Here is a 24,481-nt window from a genome sequence, read left to right as displayed (position 1 = left end):
GGACACCTTGGTGTTGAGAGTCCCACAGTTGGACTTTGGTGATGCAATGCACATAAAGCAGTAACGTCACCGTGCCAGGTTTCTGTTGTAGGAAGATGGCCAGATGACTTGAAAATGTCCTGTCCCTCCCCAGGGCTTGCTGGTGCCACCTGTGTCCTGCTTGGCATTGGCCTGAGGAAGCACGGTAACTTCTCACCACCTCCAACCTCCATTCAGCAGTTTGGGGAGGGGAGCTGGGTGACTGACCCATTAGAGCAGCCTCCCATCAGCCACGCCCTCTCCATCATCCATGGACACACGGATGCCCTCCCTTCCACTCCACATGCTATTAAGAAAGAGAGAAGATACTCTGCAACATTTGTGCTTTCTATCTCCTTAAAATCCCTTTAGCATCCCCTCTTACAAAGTCTTGTACAGCAGTGACACACCAAAGGTGCTCTAGGGAAAATGACTTTATTTTCTTTCTTCTTTAAAAACACTTTTTACAGCTTAAGAAATTAGGTTCTTTTAAAAAGAAATAAAATCACAATCTCAGGAACGCTCACCATCTACAGTGCTGTGGGTGCTGGGAATCACAGGCTTATGGACCTCACCTTTAAGGTGGGAGCACTGTGAACACCTCTGATCTGTGCTCCTGGAGTTCAACAGGAAAACAAAACCACTTGAGCATGATTGAGTTTTCTTTTCTCCACCAGCTGACACCTCTGGGTCTAAATTAAAGCTATTTCTGCAGCTGGTTCAATCGGGCTCCTCTGCTGAATGGCTTGAGCTGGAGCAGGCCACAATGCAGCAGATGGAGGAAACTGAGGAGCCCCACTGCCCTCCAACGCCGCAGCCCATTCACCCCAAAAGGCTGGCTGGGAACATGGAGGGAAGAGGGAGGAGAGCGGCCAGCGCTGCCCCGTGCCCTGGGGGCTGCCAAAGGGTGGAAGCCATCAGCAGATGCATGGGAGGCTAGCCGGGAAGCAGTAGCGTTGTAGCCTAGTTCAGCCATTCGGCAACTGAAGGCACAGCCAGACATCAGGGGTCTGCCCTGGGTGTTTGCAGACTGATCCTTTCCAAGTCATCGGGGACTGCAGCCAACACAGATGTTGCATAAACAGAAAGGGAAAGGTCGTTGGCATATGAAAGTGGGGATTTTCCCCAACAGAAAACAACCCACCCTCCTCTCATTTAAATGCAGTTTTCCAGCCAGACTGCGGTACATCCAAACAGAGTGCCAGGCATAGCCCAGGGTCTCAGAGAGCAACACCCAGGGACACATCACTGGGCCTCGCACCTAGATGTCACCTCTCCAAACTAAAAGAGCTGGTTTCTTGACACAAGAGATCTGAACCAGATTCAGTTTTCATTTACATCGGATTACCGCCTCCAGCCAAAGCAGCAGCACCACTGTTGACTTGCCTGGGTGGAGCAAAGGAAGCCATCCACTGACACCCAAGCCTGCTGGCTCCCCACAGCACATCCTCACCATCAGCAGGACACTGGACACACACAGCAGGAGCCTAACAGGACTTTGAAGAATAATTTATGTTGTTTTGGGCTGCTGGGGGAGTGGGATAAAACTACTCGGAAAATATTCATTGCCAAACCCATGAAGCTGGAAGACATTTGGAGAGATACTAGAAGTTGCATATACCAGATGATATTAATAGGGGTGCCACATTCCCAAGCTTCAGCTTCTTGGGGATGGGACAGGGTCTTTATAGGAATTGGCACCAGTGTTTAAAATACATAAACCTTTGTTACTGTCTGTACAATGATACTTCCAGCAGGGTTCAGGCTTTTAGATCCAGATCCATCTGCAGTCCCACCTGCACCAATCCAATCAGCCCGTGGCGTTGAAATCCCTTTGGCACTTATGGATGCAGAATGTTTTGCTGCCGAGTTGCGCGCCAGCACGTGCCAGGCTCTCCTCGCAGCAGGGCACAGAATTCAAATGAATGCTACTCCTCCACATCCAACTCCAAACACTCTCTGCTATGGAGACCGCAGCCACTGCCTCTCTCATCATGCTGCCAGAGACAATAAATTGCTAGCATGCACCATTTGTGATTTATCTTGAGCTGGAGAGCATTATAAATATTTTCACCCAAGAAGCCCTAAGAAGAGGAGGAAAGGGTTAAATGAAGGCTTTACCCTCCTTCTCAATATAAAACATCAGAAAAATCTAGGTGAATAGATTCAAAAAATCGGTGTTAGACTAGAAATGGAGATCAAAACTCAGCAGCCTGCCAGCCTAGATTTAGGCGAGCCCCAACCTAATCTCAGCACCCAGAGATGTCTCTCGTTTTGTTCTTCCGCTGGTATCTTACATCCAAGGGATCGAATCCCCTTTCTCTGGACCCAAACAGTGCCCAGTGAGGAGTTCTCGCTGCATAATCGGCCGCTGTGAAAGTCTTGGACCCGCTGCTCCTCTCGTGCTCTCGCACCAGCTCCTGAAAGCGGTCATAGTTGATCCATGTCCACCACTCGCCATTGATCTTGAACTGGAAGGAAAAGAAACATGTTGCTGAGCCAGGGAGCAACGAGGAGTACCAAATACCACATTTATGCTAAGATAAGCTGAATGCATATTAAATCGGTTACCCAGCTGTAGTCTTTTTTAATTTTATAGCCGCGTTAAGGTTCAGGGTAAAGATGTCCAGAAGCTTATGTAGAGTAACTGCTTTAATAGAAAAAAAGAAATTCAGGTGAACAAATACCCAGAACTTACTGTTTCTGAGCCATATTTCATCCATGGAGTTTGACAACACACACAGATACAGGATGGCTTGTTTTTCTTACAGCTGTAGTCATTTAGTGCTGTCTACCAGCAGATAATCTCCATGAGGGTTTGACTGTTGGGTGCTTTGCCGGACCCTTCAAAGTACCAGATCCTATCACCACTTCAGCCCCGCTTTGCCAGGAGGAACACTTCCACAGTACATCCCAAATCTTTTCCAGGCATGTCTGCACTTCCCAGGTGTTACTTATACCTGAAAGACCTTGGTTTGGGGAACTGGAAGAGTGCAGGAGAAAATGTGTAAACTGGAGAGCAATGCCCAGGTACCCCTTGATGAAGGGACCTTTCCAAGGTCAACCAAAGCCCCTGTTCAGAGCATGTGACACCGACTCCAGGGCAGCCACAGCCTGGCAAAATGGTACAAGAGCAACACCAAAGCCATGTGCTGTGGTGATTGGGATGGATTTGGGTGATTCTTGAAAGGGACAAGAGGGCCGTGTTTGGGAATGGGGGAAGATAAAAAGGTTTAATGACACGAATCCTCCTTCCATGTGAGAATTTTAAGAATTGCTTATTTTGACAAGCTGAAGCTGCATTTGTTTAGCAGACCTGCTCTGCTAATTTAGCAACAGCCTTGACTGAATCCTCAATTAGGATTTATCTGAACTAAGAGCTTATTATGCACTTCATCAAAAAAAAAAACCAAAAAAAACACCCACAAAAAAACCCCAAAAGAGGCAAAACAGACTGACTCCCTTTTTTTTTTCAAAAACCTGATGGCTATGCATTTAAAATGGCACTTGACTTTCTGCCCAAGAGCTAAAAGCTTTTTTGGTTGGAAAAACTGCTGACACACAAAATTCTGCAATCAAACATTGCTAGCACTAATCTATTGCTGCCTGCTTAATTACAGCGAATTCTTGCAGGAGTCATCCTCCGCACAGCGCGGAGATGTGAGACTGCAGAGTCACAACAGCAGTGAACAAGTCTCACCGTAAATAAACTCGCCCAGTGCTCACTCTTCGTACACTAAGATGGAGGCCATGTTTCACCAAGGCGACACGTCCTTTCCCATGTGCACGTCTCCAAGTAAAGCAATAGCAAGGAGACAATATATCACCTGTAAAGCAGCAGGTCCCAAACAGGATCCAGGCTTCCCTCCCAATGTGTGTGGAGGTGCTAGGTGACAAGTTCACACCATGCATAAGACTCCCTGCTCCCCCCAAATTTGATTCACTAACACTCAGCAAATTCTCATACAAATTAAGGGGAAAAAACCCCCCCAACCCACAGGATCCAGCAAACCCTTTAACACACATGGCACATGGGAGACTTGTTTAGCACATGAGCTCCTGAGCTTGTTCGCACGATGGATATGGGTATGCAGCTGTCCTAACACATCAGATAGGTCCCTAGATAGCCTTAAGGCCAACTAAGAGAAACCTAGCACAAAGAACAAAAAAGCTGACATGACTTGAACTCAACTGAATAGGTAATTTGGTAAAGACCGTTTTGAAAATCAACAGGGATGCTCTAATGTCAGGATGGAAGAGGGAGCTTGCAACAAGCCGTTAACCCTGTGGTCAAGAGTGGCTCAGCAAGAGCATCAAAGCCACAGGATGTACTGGTGCCACCCAGACCAGCTGAAATGAGGGTATGGACTACAGCCACCAACCCCGACCCAAACACTGGTGTAGATATTTGCCTTTCCAGAATGGCAAAGCTAGAAACTGCATGAAGACAGCGTACTACTACCTGTAGGAGATATTGAGAACTATTTCTAGACTATTTCTAGAAGAAGCCCCACTCAGACCATTGGCAGTCAATGGTGATGCAGCTGCACTCACAATCAGTTTAATTGGCAATGGGTAGGTAAAAACCCACCATCCTATGAATGGGCTGGCATCAGTACTGGTGCTTTCACCATCCACAGCAGCTTCAATATCAGTATAACACTGTCACTGCCCAGTCAAGGGCAGAAGCGGTCTCATACAAGCATAAGAGTTTGACGTGACTTTCTGGGACAGTCAGATGGTTTCTCTCTTTTTAGAGGCAAACTATTCCCCCCACCTCACCCCCATATCATGCTATAGCTGTATCTCACCACATCAGCTGCTGTTCCATGGAGTTAGTGACCTTTGATGAGGCTAGTGGCAGAAGGAAATAAAACTGAAGATCTCCCAACACCAGTCCCCAAAAGTCCCCATCGTTCAGAGCTGGGCAGCAAAGCTTTCAGAGGCCACCGGAGGAAGCGTGCGGTGGAGCGAGCAAGGACGCAGCTGGCCCGAAGGCAGCGTGTGCAGACCCGCCGGCTTTTGGGCTGTGCTCCTGAGCAAGGTGGGATGCTGCGAGGTGGGTTGGTGAGTGGCAGGAAGGGACCTCTGCCCTCTCCTCCCCTCATTGCTCACTCCCCTTAGCATAAAGCACTACTATCCTGGGGATAAAACTGCTCCCTTGAGGGATGAAACACTCCAGGCCTGCATAAACCACGTGCATTGCTCTGCATCCTGAACTTTGGCTATGCCACCAAAGTGAGATTTTAAGCTATTTAATTTTGACTCCATCTGAACATGCAGCTCCTGACACAACAGAGCTATTAAGGCTGGGAGCCGCTTGCTGCAGACTAAGGTGACAATAACATTCCCACTAGAACAACCAACTGAAGGCTGACTGGGATTCATTACAAAAGCAGATTAAATAATATTAAGTATTTTTAGTGCTGCAATAGCATGGCTATAAAACATGAAGAAATGGGAGCAATCCTTTAAATTTGTCATGGAAAGCAATTACTTCTGCTGAGGAATAAAAACCAGACAAATATAGGGTGGAGGAGAACAGCCTCAATTGCCTACAAGATTTACAGACTGGATTTTAACAATTTTGTGATTATTCCATAGATAACAAAAGATTTAAGACTCAAAATAGTTTCACAACATCCATATAACAGGTGAGCCAATGCTAAACATCGGTGTTATTTCAGACTAATGCGGTCAGGTTTTTTATTGAATTTTTCACTACCTGGTTAAGTCTTTTAAGGTGATAAATATATCGACAAAAGACAAATGGCTGAAACTCTTCCCTCGTGGTTTTTTTTAAGCTAGCATCATAAAAAAAAAAAAAGTAATAAAGCTCCTTCAGTTGGCTCTGAAGCCAGGCTGTGTTGTCTGGAAAGGCAAACTCACTCTCCTCCCTGAGGCCTGTGCTCGACCGGCAAGATGACATGGGAGCCAGCGCACACCTTCCCCTCGGAGCTTGTGCTCCCAGGGTCCCCCAGCTCTGGTCTCCAAGCTCCAGTCCCATGGTCCCACCACCGATTGCTTCCTACAGACATGGCACCAGTGCACAGCAATGCAAAACCTGCCTGATTTCTGCAGATTGTACAGCCAGGGCAAGGAGTACTGGCCCGAGCTGGCATTAATGTTGGGAAAACGAGAGGCAAAGGAAACGAGGGGAAACTCATAATGACCTTTAAGTCCAGAAAAGCAGATCTAGGCATGATGCTGGACACCACTGGGGATGTGTGTCAAGGAGTCATATACCTCTGCCAGGAATGGCATGGCTGGACCCAGGGGAGCCACAGGACAATGGTGCAAGAGGATGGAGCTACCTGGCTGGGGTTGTTTTGCCCATAGACATGGCCAGTCCCTCAAACAGTCTGTAGCAAAACTAATATATATACTGCAAAGACAATCAGAAGCCAGGACTGAAATGGAGAGCCACGTTACCTGGGAGCATCAAGAGAGCATGGCTAACATCTCCCTTTTCTCTTATAACTCACAAGAGTGGATATGAACAGGAAATTTCTTTAAATTATCTTCTGCAGTAGGTTTACAGCTACTCTGGCTGCAGAGAGAGAAGCTTCTTGCCACAGAAACCCATCAACATTCATGAAGGAGAAGAGCTACACTACATATTTCTTTTCTTATCAACATATTTGCATAAGCAATTTTGGGGGTGTAAAAATGTATGCTTATATTGAGGACAATATAGTAGTACAATTTACTACATTCCTCCAGACATGCATAATTGCCAAGAAATAAACACAGGGTTTATATGAAGGGATAAAATAAAGAAGAGAGGCAGAGATGGTGACACATGAAACGCTAACACTGAAAAATGGAAGTCAGCCAAAAATCAGTTAGTTTGTCCTAACAAGGATAATGTTATATTTTCTTCACAGAAAAACACACTGAAAAGAGGAGGATCCTCTTCATCCATTCATTCTGGTCTTTCTCTAAAAAAAAAAAAATTTTTTTCAGGGAAGGACTAAATAGTATGGGCCACACAAGAGAATAAAGCAGAGCAGTGGGTCAAAGCCCACTGCGGCTCCTTGCAGACCTCATCCTCACAGAGCAAACCCTGGGTTGGAAGGACAGAGTCCGTCCCCAGTGGGGAGAAGACCCATGGGAAACCTTTCTCTGATGAGCTGTGTTGCAATGCAGCATCCCTGGAGAGCAGAGGGAAGACTAGAAAGATAAAGCTGAGCTTTGGGTCTTGCAACAGCTACTCTTTAATTACTTGAGGACACACAGATTTAGTAGTCCAACAAATGGATTCTTCCCCAGACAGATGCACAGGGTTTAATGGTTAGATACAGCAGTTTTATGCATAGTTTTAAAGACCACACACACAAAAAAAATCAATTGGGGTAAGCAGGAAAAAACAGCAGGTGCTTCAGTTACAGGGAGGCACAGAAACTGGGGTAGCATCAGACATGAGGGCAAGGAGAGCCCACTGCTCCTCTGATGGCTTTTCTAGTTATGATTTCTAGCATTTTAAGACCTGGCTTTGCAAATGTTTCAGTAGACACTTATTTTGGTTTGCACATAGCATGAGACTTTAACGGAGCATTTTGCAAAAGCAAGTCTCAGCAACTCAGCTTTTATCAGGCCAGCAGGTCTGATGCTTCCCAGTCCACACTTTTATGTCCCATCCCAAAAAACAAATTAAACCCAACTGCCAGTTCTACTCTTAGACATTCAGAAATTATTAAGCCTTCTCCTTGCCCGAATGTTAAAATCCCAGCCAAGCAACAAAAGCTGACAGCTCATGCGGGGGCTCTGTGCTGCCGGGGTGCCTCACTCCCTGTCTGCTCTCCCCATGGAGCGGCTGGATGCAGCACCGTCTGCACAGCCCCTTCCCGGCTGCCACCCGCAAACCAACTCCCAAGTGCCAACAGCAACGCTGCTGCCTGTGGCTTTGGAGACCCAGGGCTGCAAGATGCATTCAGTGTTGCAGGCAGGAAGTTGCTTTAAAAAAAACAACAACAAAAAAACCCCACAACCCCACAAAGAAACCCCCCAAAACCAAAACCCCAAAGAACAACAAAATAATTTTGCGCGCAGACTTTTTTTTAAGGGAAGTAATGCATTCAGAACCTGCAAACATTACAGTCCCTGCACTGCCTGAGCATTTAAACACACAGAGGGACTTAAAAAAACCCAAAACGCTACTACACTCCATTTATATTCTTTCCTGAGAAGAAAACTTATCTTTGAATTATCTTTGCAGCAGCAGTCAGGATATCCTCAGTCTCTTTTTCATTGGCTTTCCTTGAAATACTTTCTTTGCTGAGCTTAAATATATTCTTTTGCTATTAAGGAAAAGCATTGTTCTGGGGAGATGCAGTGTGGCTTTGCACGCAGGTCTTAAGCAGATTTATTTTTAATTCCATGCTTACATATCTATGGTCCTGAAACTCAAAAACTTGTTTTCAAGTATCCATGCAGTCTCCTGCCAGCTGTGCAGACTGTGTATCTCAGGTCAGGTGAGCCCACAGCCCACAGGGTCACTGAGGACCCTTGTCCCACACAGGCACACTACAGGGCTTATATTAAGAGTATTTTGAGGAAAAAAAATGTAGTAGAAGTGCTCCTCTCCTTAGAGCCCCTGGCAGCAGCTGGAAGAACTCAGCAGCATCAAAACACTGCAAGTTTCATCAATCTGCAGTGATATAAGTGAATATTTGAATAAATAGAAAAAGTCCATCCCAGCTACTTCTTACGCTGGCCATATGACAGGGCAGGAGTTAACACCCATCATCCCTTTTATTTCCTCTTACGTTTTCATTGTCACCAAAAAGACCAGGGGACTCTTACAGACCCCAGGTCTGCTGCAGCATATCAGTCCTAAAGAAACAGCACAAAGCTTGCAGAGAATTGCTCTGTGAACCACATCCACACATTTAGTGGGGTAATGTACACATCTGGATTTTCTGTAATGGACAGACAGAAGTCTCATGAACTGTCTCGATAGTGCAGCAGGGCTCTTGCAGGCTCCAGGAATTTAAATACCACAGCCACCAAGGCTGTGTGTGAAGCCGGGATGGGCAGGTTCATCCCACTCTCACCATGGCTGACTTGCCAGTCTTTACCTTTATGAAAAAGAAAAAAAAAAAAGAAAAAATATCACATCTTCCTGCTCATTTCACCTCCCCAGGTCGCTTGGCTTAGAAGCAAAGACAGCTGGTACCTGAAACAGGAGATGTCTGAGTAGAGAGTAATGCCATGTCAAATGTGTTACTTCGGAATTAGCTACCACTCCAGATTTGCAATGCAGCAGCTTTCAGTTACTGGTTTTCTATTGTGGTCTCCACCATCAGTCACTTCTCTGGGCCAACATCAAAAAGGCAGCTGGAAAAGTGATCTTGATGGCTCCAATCCTGAGCTCCTTAATTTAAATTTGAAGACAGCCCATCATTGCAATAAACAAAACAGCTTTTACATTTTCACACAGGCTATTATTAAACAGATCATATATAATGGGAGTGCAAAGCACTTACATTACACAACTGCTATGACTATTTTTGTCACCTGCCAGTACAAAGCTCTCCAAGTCAAACAACTCAATGAATTATTACACACAGTTTCTCACCTAATTAAGGCTCACCATCATTTAAGGCTCCCTTTGTTCAACAGTGGGAGTGACTGAATTGGAGTCACTCAGGAAAAGAAGAAAAAAATATTGTAGATAAATTAATCTTAACAGGGTCAAATTGCTTCTTAAAGAGCTAAAAAACTTTTCTTTTTAATTACCAGTTGTAACCTCAGGCTTTAGGGGGAAGAAATTAAGATTAAGCTGATTATTAAGTTACAAATGCGTGCAACAGAAGGTAATAACCAATCCAACAGGGCATCAGGCATGCAGAGGCAAAAGTCAAACTACATCCCATGTCCATGGGGCTAAATGAAAATCTGCATAGTGACACCAAGCCCCGGGAACAACTGAGCTTTAAACCCCTCAGCAACTTTGCAGACAGTACCTATGAACAGTTAACAGCATAAATTTCAGATGGAAAAAAAATGTAGCCTTGTAGTTATACATTCAGTGACTTAAGTGCTTATTAGCAATCAGACATGTTAAAGTAGATGAAACGCCTTCCAATACTGGCAACTAGAATGCCTGGAAATTGGATTTGCTATTGTGTTTTCCAAGAGAGTGAAACAAAAAGGTGACACCAAACCATCGCTGACCCGACCTGTGCACTGCTGGGTGGGCACCATCCCTCGCCAGTGCTGTACGGTCCTACACCGTGGGACCATTCCTCTGCAACTCGTTAGCTTCTATTTATTACATCTAATCTTGTGTGAGTTATTCTAAAGAAAAGATTCATTATTGCAGATTTTTTTTCTCTTAATCCCTACTCGCTGCAGAGCAGAACATCTCATCTGCCAATTAAACCAGCGCTACATCCAGACAGTTTTAATTCTGATGGATGAAAAACGGATTACTTTAGCACAACGGTGATCTTCTTTTAATAACTAACAGATCAAGCACAGCAGAGCCACCTTCCTATTTGGAAGGAGACAACGGAAAGAAAAAACCTTCTGGAAACATAACATTTCATACTCACGCCTGCACTAAAGCTGTTCTTTGGCTACTGAGGTACCTTGTCTTCAGCTGGGGAGGAACCCCATTCCCTGCACCTGCTGCAGACACTGGGATGTTGCACCCATTTGGTGACCTTCTGACACGAAGCAGCAACTCAAGTTTGTTTTTTCCCTTTCACTGTAATGCTGTCACAGGTATGGGGTAACCGATGGGTGAGCAGGCAGAGAACGTGATCTAAATTCTGGATCTGGGATGCTGGATTGCAAGGACAGCTTACACTCTCCAAATAATTTGCAAGGCAGGAAGGAAACAAATTGTGATGGACTATTTTTCTCTAATATAACCCTTGTTTAGTTGATCTGCAGCTGGTAGTTAAGTGCTTCCTTTTCCTCCCTAAATATAGATGAAATGCTCAGCATGGAACAACTTCAGAGCCTTTCACCCAACCTCTCGAGCCTTCTGCAAGTGCAGCCAGGACACACGTGAAGCCTTCACATCCCATCTGAGCCCCCCACGGTACAGACATGGGCGGTGCTGGAAAATCCAGTGGGAAGGAAAAGGCCGATTCCCTCTTTGCTGGGAAGATTTCTTGGTTGATGGAGAGTAATGAGCACCTTTGGCCAAGCTACTATCTCCCCCCAACTCATTTCAGTTGAAACTACCCACGACACCTGCCTTGGAGGTACCCTGTGTACCCTCAGCACTGCATTTTGGTTATGGGAAATGAAATGATTACAGCGACCTTCCTAAAAGCACCTACCTTGGGTTATTTTGTGGATGGCAGGCTCACCCTGCCGTGCTGGAGAATGCAATGCTAACCCAGACCACGTCCACCAGGGAAACAAACCAACTGGCGAGCCAAGGGAGGTCTGGGGCACAGGACTGCACCCGCACCATGAGGGAACATCTGAATCCAGGGTATGGACTCGGATCTGCTTGTGGAAGTCAGGCATATCCATTTATTAAGGCAAAAATGGATGACAACAGCCACTCTTCTGAGCTCACCAGCCATTCATTTCACCCTGTTAACTGAGACCTCCAAAGAGAGCAAAAAGGGACAGGATTTCAGGACTACTCCCTGTGCCATGCATGGCTAATTGACACAGAAATCAATCCCAGCATCACAGGAAAGAGGCAGGGATGCTCACACCTACTAGCAGATCTAAGGACCAGACCGAGCAGCAGCACACGATACAAACTGCACTAACGAAAAACTTGCGGCTGTAAAGCAACAGGGAGAACGTGGCTGGAAAACAACCCGCTTGCAAAAGCGAGGTAGATATTTAAATTAACATAATAGGACATAATTGGCAGGCAAGTATTTCAACACAATGGAGCGGGTGGTAAATACAGGCATAAAGCAAATTCGACAAAGCGGGGCAGAGGGTTTTATTCTAGAAATTACCAAGTTGCTAACTTTCATTCAAAAAAATCTTTTCTGCAAGACAGCTGCAGCACATTCCCCCTTCTTAGGCACTTTTTATGGTAGTCTCAAGGATACGTTTCTTGTTACAACCCAGGCAAAGCAGCTGCCTAAGGTCTCTTTCTGGAAAAGGTTACTTGAATTAACTGTTAAATTATAAAGTTGCTGCTGTCTCAATATCTCAGCCAATTAGTTCAAAAGCGCTGTAATAAATTAGATTTTTTTGTACCATGGTGTTTATAGGATTTGCTAAAAAGCAAATGTAATTACTCAAGAATTTAGCACTACTGCTAAAGAAAAGAATCAAAGAAGATGGAGCCAAAACACACCAGGCACCTCTCAAGGAGAGATGGAAACCAGCACACAGGGGGGAGCGAAAAGCTGGGAGAAGGATGCAGAAAAGACAGGGAAGAAGAGCTCTTCCACCCGTGGGAGCCCAGACCAAGCCAAGGGAGGGCTGCACTCAACCCTGGTTGTCTTTGCTTGTCCTTCAGGCTTAAGCAGCTGATACCCAGTTGGCCCCCAAATAGTGGAAATACCAGTGAATAATGGTTTTTCAGGTCACTGTGAGCAGAGTGCAGGTGTTCTCTGTGTTATTTTTTTAGGGCTCTGTGAGGGCTAACTGGGAAACAAACATTTTGCTGTAAGGCTTAAGTTTATGAGACTTAAGCTGTCCTTGGATAGTGCAGGAGTGCCATATTCAAAGCTCTCTGAGGTTAAGTGGGATACATCTCACTTCCTGAGACCTATTGAGTCCTGAAGGCTTTTACAAGCACCTCACCTATAACTGCAGAAAGACACTCAGACACCAGCAATGAGATTCTGGTCAGCAGGGGGGGGAAAAAAAAAAAAAAAAAAAAAAAAGGGGGTGTATGTGTGTGTGTGGGGGGAAAGACCTAAAAGCCCAAGATTTTTAAGTCACTGAGGTACCCCCGAAATGCAACAGCTCCTATCTCTGTATTGCCTCTTGATTTCCTGAGAAAAGAAAATAATACCAGACACACAAACTGCAATTTCCTCTACCTAAAATCCCTTTTTCTACCTAAATCCCCGGCCTTAAGAGCCTAAATCCTAAACTATTATTCATCAAGTAAGCAGGTGCCAATCAATGATTCTCCATAAATCAAGGAGCAGAGGCTACAAGCAAGATGCATTATTTCTCTGACATTTCCAGAGTCTTTCATACAGGCTGGTATTACAATATTGGCATTTAAAATTATTAATGTGAGCATTGTTTGAACACCTCAAAACTCAGACCTAGCAGGACACAGTGAAATAAATCACATTTCCTAATGATTTTTATTACCATCTTCCTGCAACTCTGTAACTTTTTAAAGATACCTTTGATTTTGCAATTACTCACTACAGTTTGATTGTTCCCAGAGTAGAGGTTTTCTTGAAATAATATACACTGACAAATTTTATTCTCCACTAGAGCCTGAAATTCAGAATTAAACATAATAGAAATAAATTTATTTTTTATTAGTTCTTTTAGTACTGAGTATAGATTGTTTCCAAAAGACGCCCTCTTCTAATGGCTTTAGAAAGCAAAGCAGCTGTTGAATTCCTCCTGGGCCAGTATCAATCTATTCTTGTTACTAATGGTGTTACTTACATTATGCATCAGTAAGTTAGGTGGCAATCTGTTTCCTTTCTTTCTCTGGGCCCTTCACCTTAGAACAGAAAATAATATTTTTCATTCAAGGATTTGCTCACACACCGTTACCAGTGGCAACAACCAAGACTGAGACTGTAAATAAAGCAACTTTAAGGTGGGTTAAAACAAAAATAATGCCAGGTATCCCATTTTTCTCTGCTTCTTTACAGCTGTTCCCATAATACAGCACATCGCAAAAGCAAGCAACAGTTTTGTAACTGTGCTGTTTTCAACAATGAGACTCTAATCCTTTTAAAACACTAATTTAAAATAATTTGGATCTTTTGCAAGTGGTGATTTTAACCAGTTATTTCCTTTGCATACTGTGCATAACCTCGCATGGAAAGCCCTACACAACCACTCACTAAAAGCAGCTCCCATTTAAGCGAGGGATGCAAGAGCATCTGTGACTTCAGCAAACAACTGAAGAATATACAAAGAGTAAAATCATAATTAGCATAAGTAGCTGCTCCGTCAGTTGCCTAGCTAGCACATTATTATACATTTTTACTATCTTTCTATTAGGCATTTCTGGAGCTCAGAAAGCCAAATTGGACTTGATATCTTTCATATTGAGGCCGCACCTCGAGTCCTGTGTTCAGTTTTGGGCCCCTCACTACAGGAAAGACATTGAGTTGCTGGAGTGTGTCCAGAGAAGGGCAACCAAGTTGGTGAGGGGCCTGGAGCACAAGTCTTATGAGGAGCAGATGAGGGAATTGGGGTTGTTTAGTCTAGAAAAGAGGAGGCTGAGGGGAGACCTTATCGCTCTCTACAACTACCTGAAAGGGGGTTGTAGCGAGGTGGGTGCTGGTCTCTTCTGTCAGGTGGCTGGAGATAGGACAAGAGGAAATGGCCTCAAGTTAAGGCAAGGGAGATTTAGGTTAGATATTAGGAAAAATTTTTTTACAAAAGGGTTGTCAAACATTGGAATGGGCTGCCCAGGGAAGTGGTTGAGTCACCATCCCTGGAGATATTCAAAAAGCAAGTGGACAGGGTACTTCAGGACATGGTTTAGTGGGCATGGTTGATGGTTGGACTCGATGATCTTGAAGGTCTTTTCCAACCTAAATGATTCTATATCCTGCATCCTTTAAATGAATGTATTTTTTTGGCATTTCACTTGTATTTCAAATCATGTTGATGCTATTTATGAAGGGACCCAAGTTTCAAACAAACCATTTTATACACACACAGGCTGCTAAGACATGCTTGGCCTGCGAAAGTACTTCAGTAGCATAAGGGATGCTGGACTGGTGTCAGAAAGCAGCACCACTACCTCTTCTCCATCATTAGGATGGAGAACACGTATAATTGTTCTAGCTGCTTCATTTGCCCTGCAAAACAGTTTTGCAGAAAGGCAGCTCCAGTCTTAAAAGGAAAACATTTTCTGTTAACATTCACATAATGTCTTTTACAAAAATTATTTCTCCAAAGGAAGAAAACTACATTATTTCTACTCTGGATGAAATGAAGGAGGTCTACAATTCTGGTAGGTATCACAAAGATCCAAGAGAGGAAAAACACAGCCCTAACCTATTCTGGTGTAGCTTCCTTACTGAGCTGTATATACCACTGAAAACCATCATGACAAAACAGAAACAAGACAAACCAGCTGACCCACATCAACAAGATTTGTTCTTGCCTTTCTCAAAACACAGAGTGTGACTGTCATGGTTTAACCCCAGGCAGCAACTAAGCACCATGCAGCCGCTCACTCACTCCCCCCCATCCAGTGGGATGGGGGAGAAAATCAGGAAAAAGTAGTAAAACTCGTGGGTTGAGATAAGAACAGTTTAATAGAACAGAAAAGAAGAAACTAATAATGATAACACTAATAAAATGACAACAGTAGTAATAAAAGGATTGGAATGTACAAATGATGCACAGTGCAATTGCTCACCACCTGCCGACCAACACCCAGCTAGTCCCTGAGCAGCGATTCCCCGGCCCCACTCCCCAGTTCCTATACTAGATGGGACGTCCCATGGTATGGAATACCCCGTTGGCCAGTTTGGGTCAGCTGTCCTGGCTGTGTCCTGTGCCAACTTCTTGTGCCCCTCCAGCTTTCTCGCTGGCTGGGCATGAGAAGCTGAAAAATCCTTGACTTTAGTCTAAACTCTACTTAGCAACAACTGAAAACATCAGTGTGTTATCAACGTTCTTCGCATACTGAACTCAAAACATAGCACTGTACCAGCTACTAGGAAGACAGTTAACTCTATCCCAGCTGAAACCAGGACAGTGACAAAGCACACAACATATTGCACTGCACTCCTCCTGGAGCCATTAAATGCTTCTTCCTTGGATTGCCACGGTACTGCTGTGAGTTATCACAACTGGCTGCAACCTGCAGTGGCTTCAGTAACTATTCCACAGCCCTCTCTGCAATATATGCTATGCATTTTGCACCCGCCCCCCCACCCGCCAAAAGCATCCAGCTAACTCTAGAGAGAAAATGTGTTGGAACAAGGTTAATTGTGCAACACTTCCAAGGAGAAGATACAGTGCTTGGTATTACACTCTGGCAGTCTCACCTTTTTGTGAGCTATCAGGAGACAGTTTGAGTGTTCATGCTCGCATGCGATTTCGTAATCGGGGATGAGGTCTGCCAGCTCCTGGACGAAGCGCACCACCTCTTCGTGCCAGGGGACGTTGGCCATGGTGAGGTTGCTGGCTGAGCTTTCACCGCAGTACGTCACACCCTGAGAAGAAACATGGAAACTGTCACTGTCATCTTAACCCTTCACAAGTTCAGGGCAGTGCCAGCACATCAGCTGCAGCAAACCCTGAAAAGTCTGTTTTGTCCCCTCTTCACACCGTATCTTATGGAAAGGTAACAAATTTGGAGATGGCATCAGAAATCAGTCTCTCTCTCAGTGGCACATCACCAAACTGCTGTGTGCCCAAGCTTCCCCAGCAGTAAAACACAGGTTAGTCTTTATCCTAGAAAGTAGCTTCAAAAGCATTCAAATGATGGACTCTCATGCTCCTCAGCTACCAAAGTCACTTCGAGAAGGTCACTTGGTTTTGAAACACAACATGCCTGGAAGAAACTCTCGCAAACAACCAATGCAACAAGTCAGTGTGACACTTCTAGAGATAACTGTCCTATGTGCCACAGAGGTAAGGACCTCTCCCCTTCCAAGCCAAGGCTGTGGTTTCTACCACTGTCCTCTAGTATCCATGCAAATCTCGTTCCAGCCCCTTGTAAAGCCATCCTCCCTAATCGTGCCCAGGGAAGCTCCCCCAGCTGTACAGTGCTGGCTCTCCCTGCTTCCAGCTGTTCAATTTAATTACAAGAGAATTAAACCTGCCTATTTTAGATGTAGACAATTGCTGTAACTTCCCCCATGCAGTGAGACCCAGGTAACCACAACCTGGGGCTCTATGAATACCTACATTGGAGATTTTGAGTAAAACACTCAGTTGTGTTCACATGATTGTTTGGATCTTGAGATCTCACTGTTCTTCCCAACCACTAGTCATTTTATAGAAAAAATCAAGATAATCCCAGTTTTGGTGTAAGAAATGGGCATTCGTAAAGCATTATGCACCCACGCACAGATGGGCTGGGCAGAGTCCCACCAGGCAGCGGTGCCCAGACAGAGATGTGGCTCATTAGGACAAAGGTGTAGATGCAGATGCTAGCAGGGTAGCAGCAGCTTGAGCCCAGAGAAACAGCAGATTTCTTTTAAACGCCTTTCCTTGCAAAGAAAAGGGGGGGATGAGGGGTGGAATATCTGCAAGAGTGCAAACCATCCTTCTCTTCTGTGCATGCACTAAGTGTATGATTCTTGAGAGCACAAAGAGCAAAAACACTAAAACAAATTAAATAGTGCCAAAGTAGAACAAAGCAGAGGATGTCTGTGAACCTTGAGGTCTTCCGAAGACAAGTGCTAATTTTGGGTTCAAACCAGAGGGTTGGAATTGGGCTTTAAAGGTGGAGAAATGGTAAATTTGCATAGTCCAGTGCCATATCACCCATTCCCTTCTTTAAGACCTTTGCTGAACTGGAAGAAACTCCATGGGGATGAAAGCTTCTTCACTGGGGGCAAAAACACAGTTCCCCCAGAAAAAAAAACAGGGCTTTCCTTCTGCCCCTCTGCTCAACTAAGCTGGTTTTCTGCAGTAGCCAAGCACCTAATGATCCTTAATGAAGCCAACAAGTCAACACCTCTGGGAGGGACATGCTCTTACTCTCATTTTACAGCCTGGAAAAAAGTGAGACAAAAGTTTTGCACGGGGACATGGGGGAGGCCATCAGGGAGGAATGATGGCTGCCCTGGACAGCACCATGGCACTGCTGAAACCTCATCTTCCTAATCCAGCCTGCTTTGCCTCTGGTCTGCTCCTCTCCATGGCAGCACTGCTCCTCCAACTTCCAGTTAGGACAAGACTTTCAAAACCATAAGAAAACTTCAAGGCTAGAGGAATGTGCTGCTCTTTGTTGTTCATTCACTCCTTGGGAGGCAGAAGTACCCCAGTCGCTCAGCAATGAGCTCACTGTTTCGAGGCGACCACAGCACAGACCACGAGAGCCGGTTTGCTACTGGCTCTGCTGCTACCTCCAGCGATTCAAGGTTCCACCAAGACCCTCAACACCAGCATGAAAGGATGAATGCAAAGCCTCATGTGGCCAAGTGCTTCCAAAAACCAGATGGAGAACTCTGCTCAAACTCCTCTATCTAGCTGAAGAAACACAAGTCACCAGTTTCCAAGATTATTCTTTAATTCCCTGGCTTGGTATCAGCAGCTCTGTTTGCATGGAGGTCTGCAGGCTGCTCAACAAGTGCCTGCTGGGGTTGGGGTGGTGGTGGTAGAATTTTAAGGAAGATATTAGGTGTGTTCCTCACTGCTTTTCCCCCCAGACCTCACCTACAGGAAAGACAGCTACAGTGGCTGCCAGGTACTCAGTGCTCCAGACCGTTGTTTAAAATAAAAATAAATTAAAAAAAAAAAAATAGAAACCGGGGGCACTTGTCCAAACTGCTCAATATCCTCCCTGGATATCGAGGGCCATGAGCTAGATACAAATAACATCAGCACAGTAAAGCCAATGCAAACACAGTCAGTAAACACACAGATTATTTTTCAGGACTGAGTACACAAGCAAACACCCAAAAATATAAAGACATTTGTAAAAATTCCCTCCAGCTCATCTTACTCTTACTATCTTTTCCTTAAATTAATTCAATAAATATTGAGAACTGTTTGGAAAAAAGTCCATCTCTGCCTGCGCCTCCTGCACACATAGAGGGATGGTGAAAATCCAGGCTTGAGACGGTGCTGTAGAGAAATTCTTATTGTTTACTGATGAGTAGAACTGACTCGATGACATTAAAAAGCAGCTTGTGTTGTTTTGGTCAAAGGCCACCTGAACAATTGAGGAATTTCTATAATCCTACCACTCCACAAAGAGTCCGTGCTGCTTTGTGAAATGCTGAGAGCTGAAGTAATTGCCCCAGAGCAAACGTCCACAGGAAACATTGAGGGATTTTTTTATAAGATTGATTTGCACTGATTGTGGATCTCCCACCTGTTGCTGTCTGCCAGCCAAAAGGCCAGCACCATCGCTCATGCACCTCCAAAGTCCCCATCACTCCTGATCTCCCCTGACTTGGCAGAAGTAAAGGTCATGCAGTGCTGGCACATTGTACCTGCACCTAAAAAAAAAAAAAAGTCCATGGGGTGGGAAGTACCCAGCACATGCAGGCTGATGTGATGAGCACTATGACCATCTCTTGGGCAGAGCACAGAGAAGTTTCCCACCACACATCGGTCTGCAAAGCTCTGCAGCTGCCTAGTGTGATCAGGCAGGAGCATGATCTTTGGGGAAACAGCTTTTCTGATAATTTTCTGGAAGCACACTCAAAACTAGTCACTAATTTAGAAGTGGTATTGTTCAAAAGACACCTTAATCTCAGGTTTAATTGTATTAAGTCAGCAGAGATAGTGGGTTCTTGCTCCAGCTCCCTTCCCAACCACCTGATACAGCAAACGAACTGAAGGAGGGCACATTGGAGTGGGATGTGTTCCTGCTGTGCCCTACACAAAGCCAAGACACAGCACTGCTCATTTGGGTGATTTACTTGCAACAGAAGCTGAGGTCCTCTGGGTCACTGCAATACCCACCCCCTGCAGCAGCCACCTCCATGCCCTGCAACAATCACTGGTCGGTGAATGCAACCCCTCAAGTTCTCTCCTATACCCCACTCCACCCACCTTCAGCCTCATCATTTTGAGATCAGTTGCTCTTAATTTGGAGATTTGATCACTTGAACCTCCTGAATTACTGACTTAGTCTCACTTCACTACTGCTTTGCTCCATCTTTAATTTAGTAAAATTCTCATAAATTAGCCAGCAGTATGTGGCTTGCTGAGATGTATTTTTGCTTATTTCTTTCTTTCCAGATAAAAGTAATTAAAGCCTCATGCAACTGGTTTAACCTGTGGTATCACAACACAAGTCACAAGCCCACCCCACCCAAAAGGGCAAACTCACACAAGAAATAGCTTTTCTTCTAGACAAAAGCCCAACTCCTCTGTACCTCTGTAGATGGTTTCATCACCTTTGCTCTTTGGCTGAGCTATTTTATTCCAATCACAAAATCCCATCAAGTACCGGTCTTTAAAACAGAGCACACACAATTTTATGGATGATTATGTTATGCATTCTCATGTTTTTCCTCTGTGAAGAACACTTCTACTTCTTTTAAGTGGCATTTGCATCCACACTATATTTACAGCACCTGGTCCCAGCTGACACTGCACTCCCAAGACCTAATTCACGTACATTAAAGTTGAACATGTCATGTTCAGCAATAAACAGAGACAGATCCTTTGCAAACACTTAAAATTAGAGCAAGGTGAACCACACAGTGCTTAAATAGGGCTACAAAAGAAACAGACTCCTGCTAATTAGAAACTGTACAAGTTTTGGAAGCAATTACTTTCTCACTGGTAAATTTATGAGGGACCTCCTCTATTAAACTGCCCAAGCAAAGGATATTAGAGCCATGCACCATAACTCAGAGCCAGCATGGAAACAGGTTGACTGTGCACAACCGCAGACAAATCAGGGGAGTGTTAAAAAGGGAAGTACATTAATTTTTTAGCCCAGCTCTGAAAGTCTGAAAAAGACTTTAAACGTTCTTATATTACAGCAGCCAGCCACGCAAATAATAGGATATGTATCTCCAAAGTTCAGCTGTATAGACGCAGCTCCATATAGCAATATTTTCCCTGCGTTCATTATACAGATTATGATTTGAGCAGCATGAAAAATGTATAACTACAGAGGGGTAAAATTCTTAGGAAGCTACAACATGACTCATTCTTTTAATAAACTTCAAAGATATCATTTACAAGCAAAGAGAGCACAGAGGCAAATGGAATAACTAAGAGCTCGGATGGCTGATTAATTCACAAGCACAAATCAATGAAAATCAGCTTAGCAGCACACCGAATGAAAGCACATCAGCTTTCAACTTCCCCAACTTCTTAAAACTTGAGTTAATTAACAGTGCTGATACCACTTAAAAAGTGTGAACAGTTGATTAGGGCGGTCATGTTATATTTTTCAGTAATACATGAAGACAGTTATTAAGACATCAAGTATTAAAAAAGGAAACCATTCTATTGTACACCCTAAGCTCTTACACCAACTTCCCTGCAGTGGCAACATCAACGATGCTGCCTCTTAATTAGTCTTTAATAAGGGTGCTTTTAGCATCCTAATCATGCCACATAGCTTTGGCCAAATACCTTGAAACGCAGAAGCCTTTTGAAAAGCATCTCAGCTATTCTTCGTTATGCCAGTACAAATCCAGAGCAACGGTGCTGGGCGTGCTCTGGATTTCTGTGCTGCTGTAACGGAGCCGAGGGTGCACAATTGTATTTAAGCAACGCCTTGTGCTAAGATGATTATTGCTGCAGCAAGAAGCACAAGCAGCACATTTCTTCCACTGCGATCTGGCTCCTTGCCGGAGATCTCAACAGCCAGCAATCATTTTAATCCATGCGGCTACGAAGGAAAGATCACAAGGGAACTAAATATGACAGCGTTTTGTTTCTCAACTTTGAAACTCCAGGCTTCCCGACTTAATTACTGAACAAGAGAATTTTCTTAACTCCTAGCCCACAAATTAGAAATTTGTTTAATTGAGGCTCGCGTGAATTAACAGAAGAACAAAGTGTCAGCCAAGCTGCTGAGTGACAGAGCCACTGTTTAAAAACTGGGGCAGCCCTGACCCAAGACAAATATAAAAAGCCTCAAATGACATGTTGATAGATTGCACTCTCTGCAATAAAAATGCTTATGATCCGAGCATCGGCATTGTCCAAATTATATACACAAGCTCTCATGCACGTCTGGTCCTTGGTGGAGCGCATTCAGGCTCATTGGTTGTTTTTAATAATTGCTTTCAAGTTGATTTAACGAAGGACATTGGTTTATTTGTGTCAGTTAAATTTGAGAAGCAGGAATGGAAATAAGTTAGTTACACAGCATAACCCCAATATTTAACACCAGCTCTCCAGATGCACCACACGTATGGCTATATGCAGATCGGTGCTACAGTGGTCCATAAATCTTCAGCAACTCCCTTGAAGTCAAAGGAACTTCTCCTGTAAAAGCCAAACTCTGAAATGCTGGATGCAGCCTTTCATTCAGCTCTTCAAAATGAACCATATAGATACTGAGAGAGAAATAGCCACTGTTAAATCACTCAATTCTCTGCTCCTTAGGCCCTGTTAAAGAGAGATTGCACAGAGGAAGGCAGAAGGAGTAGAAAGACTCAGACTGGAAGGCAGGAGGTGAATTTTCAGCCAGTGACCTGCTTTGCTATGACCCACTCCTACCCTGCCTCAGTTTCCCCAGCTGCAAAACACAGTACATAGTGCTAGCCCTTCTTCTCCTGCAAGTAAGTATTCAGAGCCATGGACAGAAATTTATTATTACAGACTGTTAGTTGAGCACAGCAGCACTGGGCCATCACACACGACCAGTCTCTATATGCTCTTTATTTTCTTCAGCTTCCCTTGGTCATATCTAAAACTCTCACAAACCTAATGCAATTTCCAAGCCCTGTGCTTCCTACTTACTTTGGATACTAACCTTTATTGAAACACAGAAAATAGCTGAGAACAACTCATTTTAGCTTGGATTTTCATCAGGCTTACATTTGCACCCAAGCCCAGTGCTGGACTGCAAAAATTCCTCCTCAATTTCAGAAATGTATTTGTATCAAACCACAGGCTTGGACTAAAGACAGACTTTTCAATGAAATTGTGTGGCAGTGTCACCTGAAAATTCAAAATTTAGTCATTCACCTTCGTTTGCAGTGAAACTTGTTATTGAGTCTTACTATGTACTCACAGCATGAAAAAAACCACTGATGTCAAGGCGAACTCCTCACACACATCTATTAGTAACTTGTAACCTTTAGCTGGATCAACAGAAATAACAAGCTGCGTCCCTGTCTCTGTCACCCACAGATGCTAATAAGGAAAGGAGCAGCTTTCACAGCAGAGGCTGCTCAGGACCCGCCTGGAGGTAGCTTTCCACAGCAGTCCAGGGCAACTGGGATTTATCCAGCAGAGTCATACACCTCGGGTGCCCAACCACCCTGCAGCTCTCCAGCATGACGGTGAGGTGGTGCAGCCCTAGGCACAGCCCCGGGCAGCCCTGCCACTGCCTACCCGGCCACCTTGGACCATCCATGCCTCGTGTCTTGTCCTTGGACCCATGACTCACAGTTGAGAGGACATTAAGTGGTCGGTGCTTTTTTTTCAGGCGTGGAAATTATACATTGTTTGGATTTATTTCACAGTAGGCACTAGGACAGGAGATTTTTTTTACCTTCACCTTCTCTTCATCTAAATGTCGACTGGAATGGTAGCAAGACTCCGAACAGCTTTTTGACAAGTGGGGGCAATTGCCTCTGCTGCATGCAATTAAAAACTCATTAAAGCAGAGCTCATTTTCCTCATTATTTTAAGCACTTATATAATCTTTACTGTTAAAATGACAAGACTCAGTAGACTGGGACAGATACTTCCCTCTTTCTTTTCAGACATTTACTTGGTCATTTTAATTCTGTACCAAAGCCTCAGGTACCAAGAGCAGGAGCTGCAGTCCCAGACTATCGACCTTAGCTCCACCAGACACCAAGCCCATCCACCAATACGAGCTCAGCGCAAGCATGCTGCACTGGAGCTGCAGAAAAATCATCAGGGACAAGCGCCTTCAAGTAGCTGAAAACTGATTTCATGAAGGCTTGAGGAAATTCTGTGCAGTGCCATGACTCTCATCTCTGCTCTGCCCAAGTCCTGCCCTCAGACAACACCATGATATGAACAGCCCTCAAACAAAGGACAAGCCAGGCTTTTTTTTTTTTTTTTTTCTTTTTTCCTTTTCTCCTTAAATTAAAACAGATGGAGAGGAGAAGCAAGGCTCTGCTCAGGCAGGCAGCAAAGGCTGCAAGATGAAGTTTCACTTTAGCAAATACAGACCGCTTCCCTAGGGATGTCATTTCACCTGCAGCTCTGACCAGAGCAACCGGATCTCCCACACCATTGCAGAAATAGCTCTGAAATCAAAAGCCATGTTTGCAAGGTTGAGCACTTGACATGCACACTTGAGCACCTTATGCACATGCTTGCATACGCACAACCTTAAAGCTATTGACAGCGCAGAGAGGATGCGTGGACACAGCCACAATTAAACATGCAAGTGTGCCCAGCTGCTCCGTGATCTGTCTGCAGCGACCAAAGGTCCAGACTGGGTTTCTGTGCACTTATTTGGCCTTACACTAACATGACCCTGCAGCACACTCCACTCACACAT

At 44.5% G+C, this 24,481-nt stretch overlaps 1 protein-coding gene across 12 annotated transcripts in view; it reads right to left on the bottom strand.

Annotated features, from left to right (window-relative positions):
* Positions 1 to 437: 437 nt before the first annotated feature.
* The window catches only part of LOC142032964 (S-adenosyl-L-methionine-dependent tRNA 4-demethylwyosine synthase TYW1-like), a 111,138-nt gene continuing 87,094 nt past the window's right edge, over positions 438 to 24,481 (bottom strand). The window contains exons 15-19 of one of the 12 annotated variants that reach the window (XR_012651051.1): positions 16,170 to 16,337; positions 13,594 to 13,651; positions 9,197 to 9,394; positions 8,787 to 9,098; positions 2,496 to 6,959 (exon numbers count right to left, since the gene is read on the bottom strand). Coding sequence is in view for 5 of the 12 variants with exons in the window: in XM_075032426.1 (XP_074888527.1) it covers positions 987 to 1,073; positions 2,316 to 2,489; positions 16,170 to 16,337 (429 nt within the window). In the remaining 7 variants the exon portion in view is untranslated. The other 11 variants (XR_012651049.1, XR_012651047.1, XM_075032426.1 and 8 more) reach the window with 11 other exon arrangements.

This window comes from Buteo buteo, chromosome 7, assembly GCF_964188355.1.
Source record: "Buteo buteo chromosome 7, bButBut1.hap1.1, whole genome shotgun sequence".
In the NCBI taxonomy this organism is placed as follows: domain Eukaryota; kingdom Metazoa; phylum Chordata; class Aves; order Accipitriformes; family Accipitridae; genus Buteo; species Buteo buteo.
Note: the sequence above shows the minus strand (reverse complement) of the source record. Positions and strands in the feature narration are given on the sequence as shown.